Source organism: Salminus brasiliensis, chromosome 10 (genome assembly GCF_030463535.1).
Source record: "Salminus brasiliensis chromosome 10, fSalBra1.hap2, whole genome shotgun sequence".
Taxonomy (NCBI): Eukaryota; Metazoa; Chordata; class Actinopteri; order Characiformes; family Bryconidae; genus Salminus; species Salminus brasiliensis.
The window spans coordinates 17,678,860-17,694,133 of record NC_132887.1 but is presented as its reverse complement, the minus strand read 5'-3'; the positions used below and the strand labels follow the sequence as shown (position 1 = coordinate 17,694,133).

Sequence of the window (15,274 nt, the reverse complement as noted above, 5' to 3'; positions counted from 1 at the left end):
ACAAAAAAAGCTTTGCCCAACACTCCCTGAGTGTCTGGTTCTAAGTTATACATTATTTAATAAAAAAAGAATTCCTGCTTTTGCTGAAATAATTGCCTCTACTGACCAGGGAGGGCTTTCTATTAGATTCTGAAGCATTGCTGTGAGCAATTGCCTGATATTAAGCATTGTGCCAATAGGTTCATGTTTATTTTCCCCAGAGAGACCTATTCTATTGATGGTACATCTCTACAGGTACTAGACAGTGTGTGCATTCGCACATCTATGTCATTATATGTTGCAACTTAAAGTAAAATGAGAATGCGTTCAGCAGAAGAGGTGTCCACAAACCATATAGTGTATTTCTTTGGATGATTTAAGATTTTGTTAGTTATTACAGTTATGTTAAAAATGTCAACATATTTTAAAAAGTAAAATATTTTATTTAAATATTTTTAAATGTTTCATATTTTAATTGTTTATTATATTAATTTTGTTTTTATTTATTTAGTATTATTCTACTATTACCAACCACGTGTCTCTCTGGATCCAACCGAGGAAATGGGAGAAGGCAATAAATGCATAAGATCAATGTGGTAAAAAGGCGCCATACTGCCTGAATGTCCAAATGTTTGTGGACACCTCTTCTAATGAATACATTCAACTAAAATGTAAAGGTGCACATATTTGTCACTGTACAGTGTACACTTAAATGTGTCCTCCGCATTTAACCCATCTGTGGTGCGCACACACACACACTAGTGAACTAGGGGCAGTGAGTACACACACACAGCGACCGGGGAGCAGAGAGGGTAAAGGGCCTTGCTTAAGGTGGCAGCTTGCTGGGCCCGGGAATCGAACCCACAACCCTGTGCAAAGGCACACACAGCTAGTCCCTGTACATGTAAGTATTGTCAATAGAATAGGACTCTCTGGAGAAGATAAACATGACCCTCATGGATTATGCCTAATGCCTGGTGTGGACTAGAGGGGTATAAAGGCCTCCAGCACTGAGCTGCGGGGCAGTGGAAGCATGTTCTCTGGAATGATGGTGCTCCATCCAGTACCTTTGAGATGAGGTGGGGTGGAGATCATCTGAGGTAAGCAGAAAAGTCCTCACATCAATGCTCCAAAATCTAGTCGAGGCAGTTATCCCTAAAAAAAGCAGGATAAACTATGTTTAATATCCAAGATTTCTGAAGAGACAATCGATGGGCAGGTCGTGTATTTTAAGGAGAAAATGTGATTTCTTTTTTTGGCAACCCACGTGTGTCGTCTGAGATCCTACAGACCAGAGGAAAAGGTAAAGATGTGGTACAATGTGTTACAGCAGCGCCACCTATATGAGCTGTATAATAATACAAAAATACAAAGCCAAAAAAATTCCCGTGCTCACCAGCAAGTGGCAATGGTGCTGTGCGGGCTGCTCAACAGCTCGCTAACGTAAGTCATGGTTGGAAAGAAAGCGCTGGCAGCCCGACTTGAATGAAGCCAGCCTTACGTCAGGAGGGTGTGATCAGTGTGGGTGTCCAGTTCGCAATTTCAGCGCGATTGGGCTGGATATAGCCGAGTTATCGTTTTCGGTTTTCCTCGCATCACGCCTGTTTACCAGCTCCCCGGGAAAGATCATGGAGAACGAAGAGACCTCGAGCAAGCTAACCAGCTAACCAGCCAGCCAGTCGCTATCCGACGGAATGGGAGATGTGTTAGCTAGCTAGGTAGGTAGCCAACTGAACATGTTTCTGTTGACTTCAACCTCAGAGATCCAAATATGCGCCAGCAGTGTCGAAGACAACATGGCAGACGTCCCCGTGGTGTAATTACGTAGCTATCTAACTTACATCTATGTTTTGCGCTCCGCTTTTTTCACGCCTTGGAAACCAAACTGCAAAGATGGCAGTTCCTGGTCCAGAAAGTCAAAATCCACCCCAGGTCTTTGGTCCAACTGCTGGTATGGCTGCGCTGCAGCCAAGCAATTCATGCAGTTGAAACAAAATCCTGGGATGGATTTTGACTTTCTGGACCTGGATTTGCCACCTTTTACAAACTGTCAGAGTCAGTAACTATGCCGCCGCCGCCGCCGCCGCCGCTGCTGCTGCTAGCTATTTGCTTCGCTCTTTTCAGATGGGTTTCTGGTAATCCTGACGAGAAAAGACAAGTTACAGTTTTAACTCTCCGCTTAAGAAGTGGTTTTTAAGACAGCTAGCTAACAGTCAAAGGGAGAGATCGACAGCTCGCATAGATTTCGGTCTAATACAGCCATATTTCATGTTAACAGCGAGCTGTGGGCTACCTAGTGTAGCTAGTAGGGTTAGCAGTCTAACTTGAGCAGCATCACTTTGCCAGGCAGAAATTGGGATCCAGTGGCTCGTGTTGATGTCGGTGACAGTTAGGGGCTTTGTGTTTACTGTAAAATGAAATTGGCAGCGGACGTGCATGCCTGACCTGCTGGCTAAGCGGCTCTGTCTCTGTCTTGGCTTGACAGGGTTGGGTAAGAAAACGGTTTCCTGTTGTCGCTGGAAAGCTACAGCTAGGTCGAGTCTGTCACATCTGGGCTGAGACTCGACAGAAGAAGATGCAGACGTTTCTGAGAGGCAGACGTGTGGGCTACTGGCTCAGCGAGAAGAAAATGAAGAAACTCAATTTTCTGGCCTTCGCTGACATGTGCAGGTAAGAGCTGAAGACACCAGGATTAGTCAGTAACGGGTCTGTGAATGGCCTGTTACTGAATGTGGTGAATGGAGCTGGGAATGTAATCAGGTTAGCCTGTTTACATTTAGATCACCTGACTGAGCTACAGCCCCCCCCTCCCCCCCTTATTTTTACTGGATAATAATACAGTGTGTTTATAACTAACTGCTGATTGGCTACAATGACCATCGGTAGATGTTTCAGATATGCGAGTTATTAAATATGTGCAGAGGCTCCAGAGTATTCAGAGTATTGACTGGACTGTGTCGTGCAAAAACCTTGTATTTTTGCATCATTTGAATCCTCTACGTTGTCTCCAAATTTCACGACATCCATTCATCCATCCAGGGAGGCTATTTTTCCTGCCATTTTGGAAATTTCATGTATTCAGATAGAAATCATGTCTTAAATAAAATGAAAATTAGTTGTTAGATGGATGGATACTTCAGAAAGTGCTGCGTTGTGTTCTTAAGTAGTTTCAGAAATGGTCTCCAAAAGGTGCATCTATTCATCCATCCAGATTTTTTTGTTGTTGTTGTTTTTTATATATACAAAGTATACTACAAACTGTACTCACTGCTGTTGTCACACGCTGAAAGAAACCTGTGCTGTTTAGATGCCTTCAGATTAAGAGTTGTGTAGCTTAGCTTCATGCATTTCATCACCTGGATTATACATGGTCCGAGATCCCGTTGGTGTTTGTGGAGCTAAATTAGGAGTGTGGCAATGACTAAGATTGCTGTGCTGCGATTTCGTTATTCATACTCTCTGCTGTGTATATAAAGGGACGTGTTGACACACAGGCCTGTCCTACATTGTCATAAGGGATTAGTACGAGCATTGCGGGTGGTTTATTCCATTTCTTAGCTCTAGGCTATGATCGTGCGCCATCTGTATGTTTATGTCTACCTTTACAGTCTGAGAGACTGGCTTATTCATCACAGTTCATCGCAGTGGGATCCTGGGCCGATCTCTGTGAAGCTAGTGCTGATCTAGGACTCCTCAGGATTCAGGTTCTTCTTGAAGGGGACAGATCCTGGATCAGCCCTCCTACTCTGAGAAGCTGTTTGAATATGGTGCCTAGTTTGTTAGCCAGCATTCAGAGAGGGCAAAGCCAGGAATCAAGGGAGAGGGAGCATAAGTGAGCGCAGCAAAACATCAAAACCAGCCAAGAGAGTGGCAGAGTAGCCAAGTGCCATGTTTCTGTGGCCTAAATCGAGTAGCTATAGCTGCATGTGACTGTGGGTATGCTTACATGTGAAGGAAAAGAGCGAGGAAGCCACCGTAACCCATATTTGAAAGTGAGATTGTAAGCGAGCGTGTCTGTGTGTGTGTGTGTGTGTGTGTGTGTGTGTGTGTCTCTCTCTCTCTGTCTGTCTCTCTCTCTCTCTCTCTCTCTCTCTCTCTCTTTCTCTTGTGTTACTGCACGCTGTACCCCACTGTATCAGTCTCCAGCTGAATGAACAATTATGTAATGTGTAGAGCCTGCATTGCATTGGATTTCCTTAGAACCCTCAGAAACTGAAAACGAGAGTGTGTGAGAAGGAGATGGAGGGGGGCGAAGAAGTAAAGAGATTAGAACAATGTGATCACTGTAGGCAGCAGGCTCTTGTCAGTCAGCATTAGCCTGTTGTATGTCCCTGTATTTTTGACCTACACCGACTGGAGTGATTGAGCAAAGTTGGCCGCGTTTTGCAGACTGTTCAGTCTGAGCTAAACCTGCTCACTCTTGCTGTTCTTGTAGTCAGAGCTGTGAGGAGAGTCACAGGACATATGCTGCTTAGTCAGTTAGCTTCAATTAGGACTTCATTGTGCATATTAGGTTAAATAATGTTAATGTAATACACTGTGTTAATGCTTAGTGGTCAGATATGGGCAAGAAGCGAACGTCCGTGTTAATTGAATCAGTCAGGCATGTCACTAAGCATTAGTGTTAACAGCTATGACTGTAGGGACGAGAATATCTTTTCCTGTATAAGAGAACTGACAGAGCCACAGCAAGTGTTGAGGGAATAGTCCACAAACCTGGTGTGGGATGTAAAATATCAGCAGTTACTCAAGTATTGTCAGCAGTGTGATTTCCACATGTTTGCTCCAGCTTGAAGGTTGCGTATGTAGCATCCTATTTCCTATTTAAAGGCTTACTCAGTGGTTTGAAAACACCAACATGGTGCTGCTGTCCCTTAGTTTATTCAGAGGGGTGTTGCTTCTAGGGATGCACTGATCCATATTTTTCCGTTTACAAGTAAATACAGATACCTGAACCTTGCATAAGGGCCCAAACCCGATACCAATCCAATACCATTGTTGAATTAATAAACCATATAAACCTGAGAGACATAAGTCATCAGGATCCACTTAAATATTACTTTCTATAAGACAAACTATAACAAACCAACACAGACATAAATTAACCCATTTCCTATTAATTTGTCACTAAAATATAAAATTAGTAACTGTGCTAAAACCTTGTCACAGTGTTCTCTGGGCTCAGGACTTTTATTCTATAATTTGAGGGGCTAGCAGCTCCTCCCCTTCTCCTTATAAGGAAGATGAGCTGGATTACTCACTGAGAGATGATGACCGGTCGAGGGCACCACACTTGCTGTTTGCTATGTTATGTGTATGATGTCTGTATGTTCCTCTGATTCTGGGTCATGAAGTCTAGAATACCGGTGGTGCGTTAATTGGATTCTGTGAATGGATAGGTCCCTTGGATCAGACTAATTATCCGATACCCGATCCTGCTAATTTTGTTAGGATCGGTTATCGGTCCCGATACTAGTATTGGATTGGTGCAGAGCAAGATGTGTTAGATGTAAGTATCAATCAGTGATTATAACTATCAATGAAGTCTAAAGTTGACTACTGTTCTGCATCCAAGCTGTCTTAACTCAGTAGTTCAACTTGGCGTAGTTGAATAATGAGAGTTCAGAACGTGGAGCTGACATACACTAAGCCCCAAACACTGCTGTCTCTTCATTCAAAAGAAAATCTGACCTAACCAAAACAGAGCTCTGAAGCGGGCAAATTCCAAAACCTCAAAACTGTTACATTACAGTCTTGACTACTTATGAATTATGCTCCCAAAACTTTTGTGACAAAATGCAATATGGTGGTTTTGTTACTTGTTGTCAGTTTTTAGAGACAGTATTTGTCACAGGTGAGCATCAACACTGGAGAGCCACACTTCACCACCAGACCATGCCAGTTATTGAAAAACTGGTTGTTACGTGAACTAGGCCTTGTGTCCGCGGCTTTGCCTGAGGCCTGACCCAGACCAGGGGAATAATTGCAAAACAAAATAAAGTGGTCTTGTTACAGTGCTAAAAACAAAGCTACGCTGTGCTATGCCACAAGCTGTTGTGGTGTCTCTCTGTAAACCAGCCAATCGGAGCAGAGCCCATCAAATTATTCACAAGCACAGTGTGTTTCCTTTGGTTGTACCTGGGTGGCTGAAACTACATCTGGGAATTATGTAGACATGAGAAAACAATTGAAACTACTGAGTTACTGCATTATAAGTGGGCTATGTTAATAGGTTAGTTTAGGCGGGGGTTAACTATAAATGCATTAATCGGAAGGGACAGAGAATGTGCACTAAGCAGATAAACTACAGATACTAGTGGAAGGCACTTGTTTTTTGTTTGCTTGTTTTTGCAGGTTCTTACTGTGCATGTTTTTGATTGGGAAACAGCTTACAACCTCCATACCTCTAACCTCCACCTCAGACATGACCTTGACATTGGTCATAAACTCTATAGTTCAGATAGTTTATTGAAACGTCCTTTCCTGTCTGCTTTTCTAGATTCAATCTGCCTGGTCTGAATCATGATCATGGCTAAAAAGCAGTTGAAAGGTGAATAGATGCCACTCAATATACTGGCCGAGCTGATCAGCCTATGACTCCACATGGCAACCAGATTAGGCAAAATCTAGGAAAGGATGTTTCAGAGAACTGTTCATAAACAGCCGGCTGTCAGCAATTTGCTCCAGTAGCCTGACCTTAACACTGCCTTACTGAGCTCCAGAATAAAACTTATATTTCTAATACACTTGGGTGTTTCTATTCATGTATTAACTGACTGCAATCCAATTTCAGTTGAACATTTACTTTGTAAAACATCCCCCTTGTACCCCTGCTGCAGGGGAGCTCCTGCTTCATATAGCCTGCGCAGACCACATGCTGTGCACAGGGAAGCAGATCTCTGCTGGGCCTCAGCAAAATAAGTCTATTTACTGTATATGTTAACAATAACGTTCATCATGCATGATTTTTGTCACTCTGGATCATTCCTAAATCATACAGGCTTAATGAAATGAGCTTCAAGGGACCTGTTAAATTCAATCAAGAGGTTTAGGCCTTCTGGTTCAAATACGTGGCAGATATATATATATATTTTTACCACTAAACAGATACAGCTAATGCTATTGTTATACCCCTGGTTAACACTACTATTCTGTGCTCAGATACTCTCACACAGATATCATGTGTGGAAGAGAACGCAGCTTACATTTGCTTACGTTTAAAAATACATGCAAAATGCACTCGTTCTGCAGGCATACACGCTAAACATGTTAGCTGTGTATCTAAGATATGTGGATAACGAACATTGCTCAGCATTGCCCTCAAAATGTGTTTTCTCAGCACAATGTATCCAGTTCACATTTCATTTTGTTGCTTGTTGCTCCCGGGTTCCCACGCTTTGCGCTATACCTAAAAGACACACTTTACACATGCATTTCTGGACAAGCTGAGAGACACAGGACCACCACTGAAAGGAAGCATGGTGGACTGAGATGGGAGAGTAATATCACAGATTTTATATGACTGTAAAAGAGATTTACGGAGTCCTGCAGTTCTGGTGTGAATTTTCTTTCCTGTTTCACCAGAGATTCATAGTGCAATGCAATTGCATCACGTCTCTCATTTCTTTACAAGTAGTGTTTGCAATATGTGCCGATTGTAACAGACCGCTCAGGCACTCGCAGGTCAATTTTGGCTGGCGCAGTGAAAGTGTCCACTCACAACCAAGTGTTCACTGGAGATACGTGGGAATACTGGGTGTAAATGTCTCTACGTCGTGCTGCCAAGTGAGAATGGGACCTTAGTTGTAACCTGTGAACTCAGGATATATGAATGAGGCACAATATATTGATAATTAAATAAATAAGCAATGGCTAAAAGATATCTGGGATATGTTTCCATCTTTGCTAGTTAGGTCTCCCACTATCACATGCTACCTGCAAGAGGAGGGTGAAGACTAGCATGCCAAGTATTAAAGTGTAAATGGTAAAAATGGACCTGGCTATGTAAAGTTTATTAATGTTGCTGGATAGAAAAAAGAATCCCTGAAGGCAAAATTAGAATGACGTTACTTGGTGGTTAGTTGTAGTTGTTGCTAAATACACTCTATAGTTTGTGTGGATGTGTCTGCTGGTGACTCCGGAAGCGCTGTGATTTATTTATTTATTTTCCCAGCACAGATTAAAAATGTTTTGTGGATTAAAACAGTAATCTCTTCGTAACCTTCCTGACCAAACTGCTGCAGCTGCCCGGAGGCAGGGCAAGTTAGGATAGGTCTGGCTGCCGGAGCCAAACCAAATGACTTTTAACTTGGGTGTTTTTTTTTTATTTAGTCATTATTCATTAAGAGTGCAGTACATCAGTTTAGACATTATACTTCTTTTTATGAAGAAAATATGTTCTTACTGTAGCTACAGTGTGTGTGTGTTTTTGTGTGTAATGTTGAAAACATCTGTGGTGGTCTGAGTAGAGTGTTTTGCCCGGCTCTTTTCTTTGATCTCCATTTTCCCATAATCTATTTATTTAGGGGTGAAGGTCACCCGCCGGCTCACAGATTCTTCAGTACAGTTGAGCTCAGCCTCGGTTTAATAAGAACAGTAATCCAAATTCCAAACATGGAGTCTTTTCTCTGTCTTAGATTGCATTTGGAGCAAAATCGCTGAGATAACCTATTCAGTACGCTGTCCACGGGCCGTAAGATTAAGCCGAGGCTACTGCGGTCCAGTTTATTCTCTGTTCTGGGGATAATGTTGTCGTCTCAGTACTATTTCAAAATCAACTTAGAGTTGATCTGAAGCACACAGCAGCTCCTTCTTGGAAGAGACAGTGTTGAAAGCTGAAAGTGGTCCCTCCCTGGCCTGCGTTTAAACCCCACTTCTGTCCCGAGGCCTTCTGTGTGAAAAGGCTTCTAATCTCTGCTGACATGTGAAGTTGGTATGCTGGCCATGGTGGACTGACCATGAATGCAGTCTCTCTCTTGCTCTCTTTCTGTGTCTCGCCCTCTCTCTCTTTTTCAAGTGCTGTCTATCTATCTGTATCTATTGCTCTCTCTTGTGCACTCTCTATATCTCTCGCTCTCTCTTTCTCTCTTTCTTTAGTTCTCTTAGATGGCTTTATTGGCATCAGTACAGCTTTCAAGTTCAGCTACACTGTTGCCAAAGCAGACAAACTTTATGACTGAACACACTGTGAAATATTAGCAAGTATGACCTTAATGACAAATACTGGCTTCAGTCATAAAAATGGTGATAAACTAATAATAATAACCCCAAAAAAGTTAAATAAATCTAATAAGCTGATATTTATTAAATCATAAAAAATGATAGTAGCAATAAATATGTATTTTTAGTTACACTGGTTTTATTCAGAGTGATTGGGGTAAAGGTGTACTTGATGGGGATTAATATTGTGTGGGTGGTGTACAGGTGGGAGTGTCTCTCTCTCTCTCTCTCTCTCTCTCTCTCTCTCGCTCTCTCTCTCTCTCTCTCTCTTTCTCTATCCATTTCACTTCTTGTTTTTCATTCTTTTGTTCTCTCTCGCACTCTCTTGAACTCTCCCTTGCTCTACCTCTTTTTCTTCCCCCCTCTCCTTGTCCTCCTCCTTCCTCTCTCTTTCTCTCTCTCCTTCAGAACACACTCTACACACATTGTATTGTAGGCCACAGCCCAACCCAGTGGCTGTTTTCAACAGTTTCCTCGTAGCCAGGGCAACAAGCGAAGCATGGCAACAACAGGGCTCAAGAGCCAAGCGATGAGTGTTTTTGGTAACCATGAATGCACTGCACTTGCTGTGTGTGTGTGTATGTGTGTGTATGTGTGTGTATGTGTGTGTATGTGTGTGTATGTGTGTGTATGTGTGTGTATGTGTGTATGTGTGTGTGTGTGTTACTCCTGTCTTACACAGCTGATGGCTGAGTCGGAAAAGTCCCTGCTGAATCCAGATGAAGCCGAGGCCAAGTGAAAGGCAGACGCCATGAGCCCATTCACAACCACATGGGCAATTAAATGGCTGTATAGAGGGCAAGAAAAGATGTTTAATATAAAAGCAGACAGGTCACTGTCTAGACCTCCTGCCAATCTGGACAGCAGAGCTAAGCCTAACCGATGCAAAACATCTACTGATCATGCTAAAATTAAATTCTCATATTTACCTCTGATGATTGAGACGCTGGCCTGTTTTGTAAGTCTAAGCAGCTCCTCACCAGTGCTAGTGTTAGTAAGTCAGAGGCAGTAACTAGGCTATTTGTACAGAATGTCAATGTTCGTTAATTTCATTCACTTTTTTACATCCTGTCAAATGGATTAGAGTATGTTTTGAACTATTAAACATTCAGCTGTGTGTTAGCCAACATTTTCAAAACGTTTTCATAGCTGGTGCATTTGTGTGGATGATGGAGTGAGGAAACACTCACTGTTTTGTGTGCACGGTGCGCCTGCCAGCCAGACCCCACATTGTTCTATTGCGATATTTCATTTGCCCTTGGGTGTGTCGTGGACTAAACCGAAAAAATTGTTTTCAACAAACACTTTCATGATTAGAATACCTGAATACCGTTCTTGGTATCTCCCAAAGCCACTGCTTTAGTAGCAGCAACTGATATTGGTCAAAAAAAGCTTACTGGCGATGTTTGATTGATAAAACAGACATAAATGTGTGTTCTTTGCAATGGTAAAGAATCATAGAGACTCAGAACTAGAGCTGAGCAATATAATGATGATAGTTTAATGTATAGTGATACATTTTGTTATTGTGATACACAATATGCTTTTCTTAGCATATTGAGGATATTGTTAATACTTTAAGAACACTGATCAACTGCATGTTTCATTATAAACAGTGTTATTAGGCTGGTTTAATTAGATGAAGTGCAGCTGATGTTGAATATAAATCACTGTACTCTGTATAGGAGAGTATCTGAACAGTAGGTTTTAAGACACTGACGCTACTAATGTGTTTAGTCTGTGATTACATGTATTCTGATCAATATTTTGAATCGTGAAATGTCTTTAAAGATTGTGATATAGTATTTCTACCATGTCACCCAGCACTACTCAGAACTATTTGAATGAGTAAATGGTTCTTTTGTTGGGTCTATAAAGCACCTCAGAATCCATTTTCCTTAGATTGTGCTATATGATCAATAGATATTCATGCTGACTCGTCAAAGCTGTTTTCTAAGACTTTTGGAGAACTACGGCTCTTCTGCAATTCTGAAGCTGTGGAGTTAAAACCTGGTCCACAGGGAAGTGGATATTCACAGTCTTCAACATGAGCAGTAGAGGAGCAAAGCAGGTGGAGACAGCATTTAAAAAATCCATATTTTTTTTTAAGTCCAACAAGTCAGATGATTCAGATGATTGCTGTGTGGTAATCGGGGATTATTGTTTTGTGGCGATTGGTCATGGGTCACATCCGTATTTAAACTACCAGCTGAAAACAAGGTTGATATTTTTTAGAAACAGTACCAGATGTTTTCTCATCTGCACATCATTGGAGAACAGAACTAGCCTCTAACTCTGCAAACACTTACTCTGGACAGCTCAATTTGTTTACAGTTTAGCAGTGCACTTACAAAGCGGCAAATGGTTGTGGAGGTAAGTGGGGAAGAAACATTTTAAAGGGCCTGTATCATAAAGTGTGGTCCACTTTTTGTTTTTGTGGTGTCTTGTGACAAGATCAGTCAACATTCTTTTTACATGACGATTAATGAAATTCTACAGGATAAGATGACAAAAGATTGGGCTCAGCCTATTCGCTGTGTCCATATTCTAATCCTAAGCTCTTCACGACACCTCTGGAAGGCAGTAGGGTCCGTTCCAGACCTACTCAAAGCTTTACCGACCTACACTATATGGACAAAAATATTGGGACACACATACATTACTCCTACGAGAACTTTTGTACATCCTATTCTAAATCCATAGGCATTAATATGGCACTCTAAAGGCTTCCACTCTTCTAGGAATGTTTTCTACAAGATTTTGCAGAGTGTCTTTGGAATGTTTTGCCCATTTATCCTAGAGAACATTTGTGAGGTCAACGCTGATGTTGGACGAGAGGGCCTGGCTCGCAATCTCCGATGTAGTTCATTGCAAATGTGTTTGATGAAGTTGAGGTTAGGGCTCTGTCCATGCCTTTATGTACCTTGCCTAACTAAAACCAAGCTCTTGTAGTCCAAAAGGGGGATATATGATCTATTGTTTTTCTTTATCACAAAAATTCCTTAAAAAGAGTAAGGTCAATTGTACTTCCTTGGAATAATCATGACACATCTAAATAACATGCTGCTGTATTTTTTCAGTCTAGGCCTCAGTTCTTTCCCTTGCTCTTGCCCTTCCCTGCTGTGAGTGAGATGTTTGACTGGCCGCATATTCGGAATGGATGATGAGTTTAGGCATGTTGTGTCAGCCCCTCTCTAACAGGCACTGTTTTTCTTTTTGGGAAAAGACTGACTGGAACCTTTCGAAACTTATAGCCTGAGGTACTGTTAACGTGACTCATCTTTTGCTTATTATGACGCTCTTTAAATCTAATCTGATGCTACAATTTCACAGATGCACTAAAACATACGACCACAATACTGTCACGGTATGTTAATCTGCTCATGCTGTTGATTATGTGATTAACTTGTAGTCGTAAGGTTCATAGAGTCCTGTTGGCTCCTTGTCCTAACAGTAAATCATCTGACCTCTGCTTGGCCTCTGAAGGGTCTGAGCACCTGTAAAAGTGGGGGCAAGTGGGGGCAGTGTTTATGCATCATGATGAATTTGCTTTTCCCCTAATGTTGTTTCAAAATCTGTGTTGGGGACATCAACTCCTCTAATGTTGTCTCCCCTCCCGTATCCAATACCGGCTTCTGTGTTTCGACGGGCTGTGTTGCTAGGCAACTGATATTTTTAGGTTTTCTTTATTTTCATAATGAAAAGTAAGTGGTAAAAATATGTCCAGATTGAAAAAGATAAAATATCTTTAGCATTAGGTTGTTTGGTGGGTGACGTGGCCCAAGCTGGTGGTGTGGACACATCTATCCTGTGTGCGCTCACGTTAATTGTGTTAATTACATATTACTTTCACATATCTAACCTAGTTCTCAGTTTCAAATTTACCACAGATCAGACTTTAGTACCCTCAGTATAAAGAAACCTCTACTGACAAATAACCCAGATGTAAGGGATGTTTGTGTGTGTGTAGATTGCACTTTCACTTTTTCATTATACATTGATGGCTACATATGTTTTGGATGTCCCTGTGCTTCGTATAATGCAAGACCTCTGATGACCGACCTTAAATTTCTTACGTTAACCGTGGCCTCACAGCTTGACACTGGAGCTAGATAATGTGCAGGCTGTGTTCATGATTGGCCAATGTCTTGTCTTTGGTTTGCAAATTGTTAGATTAAACAAAACGTAACGTGTGAGCTATGGAAAGAGAAGCACACAGCCATCTAACAACTGTCAACCCAAGATAAAGGCATGTGGTAGTCTCTGTAACAAAGCAGTTGTCACTGCTGCTGATACATGAACCTGCTGCTTTTTGAATCTAGTTACTAAAACAATAATAATAATAAAATGTGGGTTTGTCAATATTACTGAATAATTCTCCCATTGAAATCTGGACTATTTTTCTGTGAAATCCAGAGGTCTAGTGGCCTTATTACAGTGGTGGCAGTTTGAACCAAAAGGTCAGAATGTCTACAGTGAAAATATGAGCCAAACAGCGTTTTTCAACCATAAAATTTCATCCTTCTCAGACATCTATCTGTGTAATCATGGCCATTTCATGTAATAGCTTTCTGTGATGTTGTTTTTAGATGTCGCTTTGTAGTTGTATAATTACCGACTGGAGTCCATCTGTTTCTCTGCATACTTTGTTAACATCCTTTCACCCTGTTCCTCAATGGTCAGGAACCCCAAGGACCACCACAGAGCAGGTAATATTTGGGTGGTGGGTCATTCTCAGCACTGCAGTGACTCTGACATGGTGGTGGTGTGGAGGGGATCAGACACAGCAGTGCTGCAGGAGTTTTTAAACACTGTGTGTTTACACTCACTGTCCACTCCATTACACACTTCTACATAGTTCGTCCACCTTGTAAATGTAAAGTCTGAGGCAGAAGCTTATCTGCTGCTTCATCAGTGGTCACAGGATGCTAACCACAGGGCTCTGCTGACTGGATATTTCTGGTTGGTGGATTAGTCTAAACCCAGCAGTGGCGCTGAGGTGTCTAAAAACTTCAGCAGCACAGCTGTGTCTGATCTACTCGTACCAGCGCAACACACACTAACACGCCACCACCATGTCAGTGTCACTTCAGTGCTGAGAATGACCCCACCACCCAAATAATACCTGCTCTGTGGTGGCCTTGTGCGGCCCTGACCATTGAAGAACAGGATGAAAGGAGGCTAACAAAGCATGCAGAGAAACAGATGGACTACAGTCTGTAAGATTTCACATTTCACCAGACAGTGTTAAAACAGACATGGAGTCCTTGTGTTTGCCAGTGTTGAAACAGACATGTAGTCATTGTCCTCTGAATGTTTATTATGTTTCTTTTCTCTTTTTTAGGAAAAGAGGGATAGAAGTGGTTCAGGTAAGCCTCTGTTTATTTTAAAATACTCAAAATGCTTCCACTCTAAACCTACATCCATAGATCTAATTGTTTTACTGCTGTTTCTATCAGCATTGATAGTATCCACAGCTACTCTGCTTTGCTAGTGCCAGAAACCAAAATATTGCTCCCTGGCTGTTCCCATGCAACCACCTGAAAACTTATAACCTCCTGTGCAGGCAGTATAGCCAGGCTGTATCCCAGACGTCTCAGAGATGTAGATTCCCTTGTGAAGGTGTGTATATCACACCAGGGGCTTCTCTGAGACATTCCACAGACACAGCCCTGGACTAATGAGGCTATAGTATAAGCACCACCAATCATCTAAGTCTGTGTACCTAGAGCGGCTGCAACAACTTATCATGGACTTGGAGACCTGGGAGTGTGCCTTCTGCGCCGTTTTCAGTAGGGTATCTTTTTGCGTGGCTTGTCTGTAGTCTGGTAGCTGGTTCATGTCTGTAGTTCATGTCTCTTGATCACTGTGTAACACACTGGAATTTCAGTTGCTCTTTTTTAAGTGATGTCATCGCTGCCTCCTTTTGTTGTGTGTGTTTGACATTCACTGAACCGGAGAGCTCATTTAGATAGTGACGTCATTGCATGCGAACATCTTAAAATTGACCCGTTCCCCTGAGGCTGACTTCTATTTTCATGAGGGGAAAAAAACAAAGGTATGTCCCATAGGAGTT

The 15,274-nt window shown here is 41.9% G+C and overlaps 1 protein-coding gene across 1 annotated transcript in view; it reads left to right on the top strand.

The window, feature by feature from the left end:
• The first annotated feature begins 1,443 nt into the window (after window positions 1–1,443).
• itpk1b (inositol-tetrakisphosphate 1-kinase b) overlaps window positions 1,444–15,274 on the top strand; it is a 40,545-nt gene continuing 26,714 nt past the window's right edge. Inside the window, exons 1-3 of the mRNA XM_072689545.1 lie at window positions 1,444–1,697; window positions 2,465–2,649; window positions 14,543–14,567. Of these exons, the coding sequence (XP_072545646.1) occupies window positions 2,555–2,649; window positions 14,543–14,567 (120 nt within the window). The 5' untranslated portion in view covers window positions 1,444–1,697; window positions 2,465–2,554. The remainder of the gene's footprint in view (window positions 1,698–2,464; window positions 2,650–14,542; window positions 14,568–15,274) is intronic.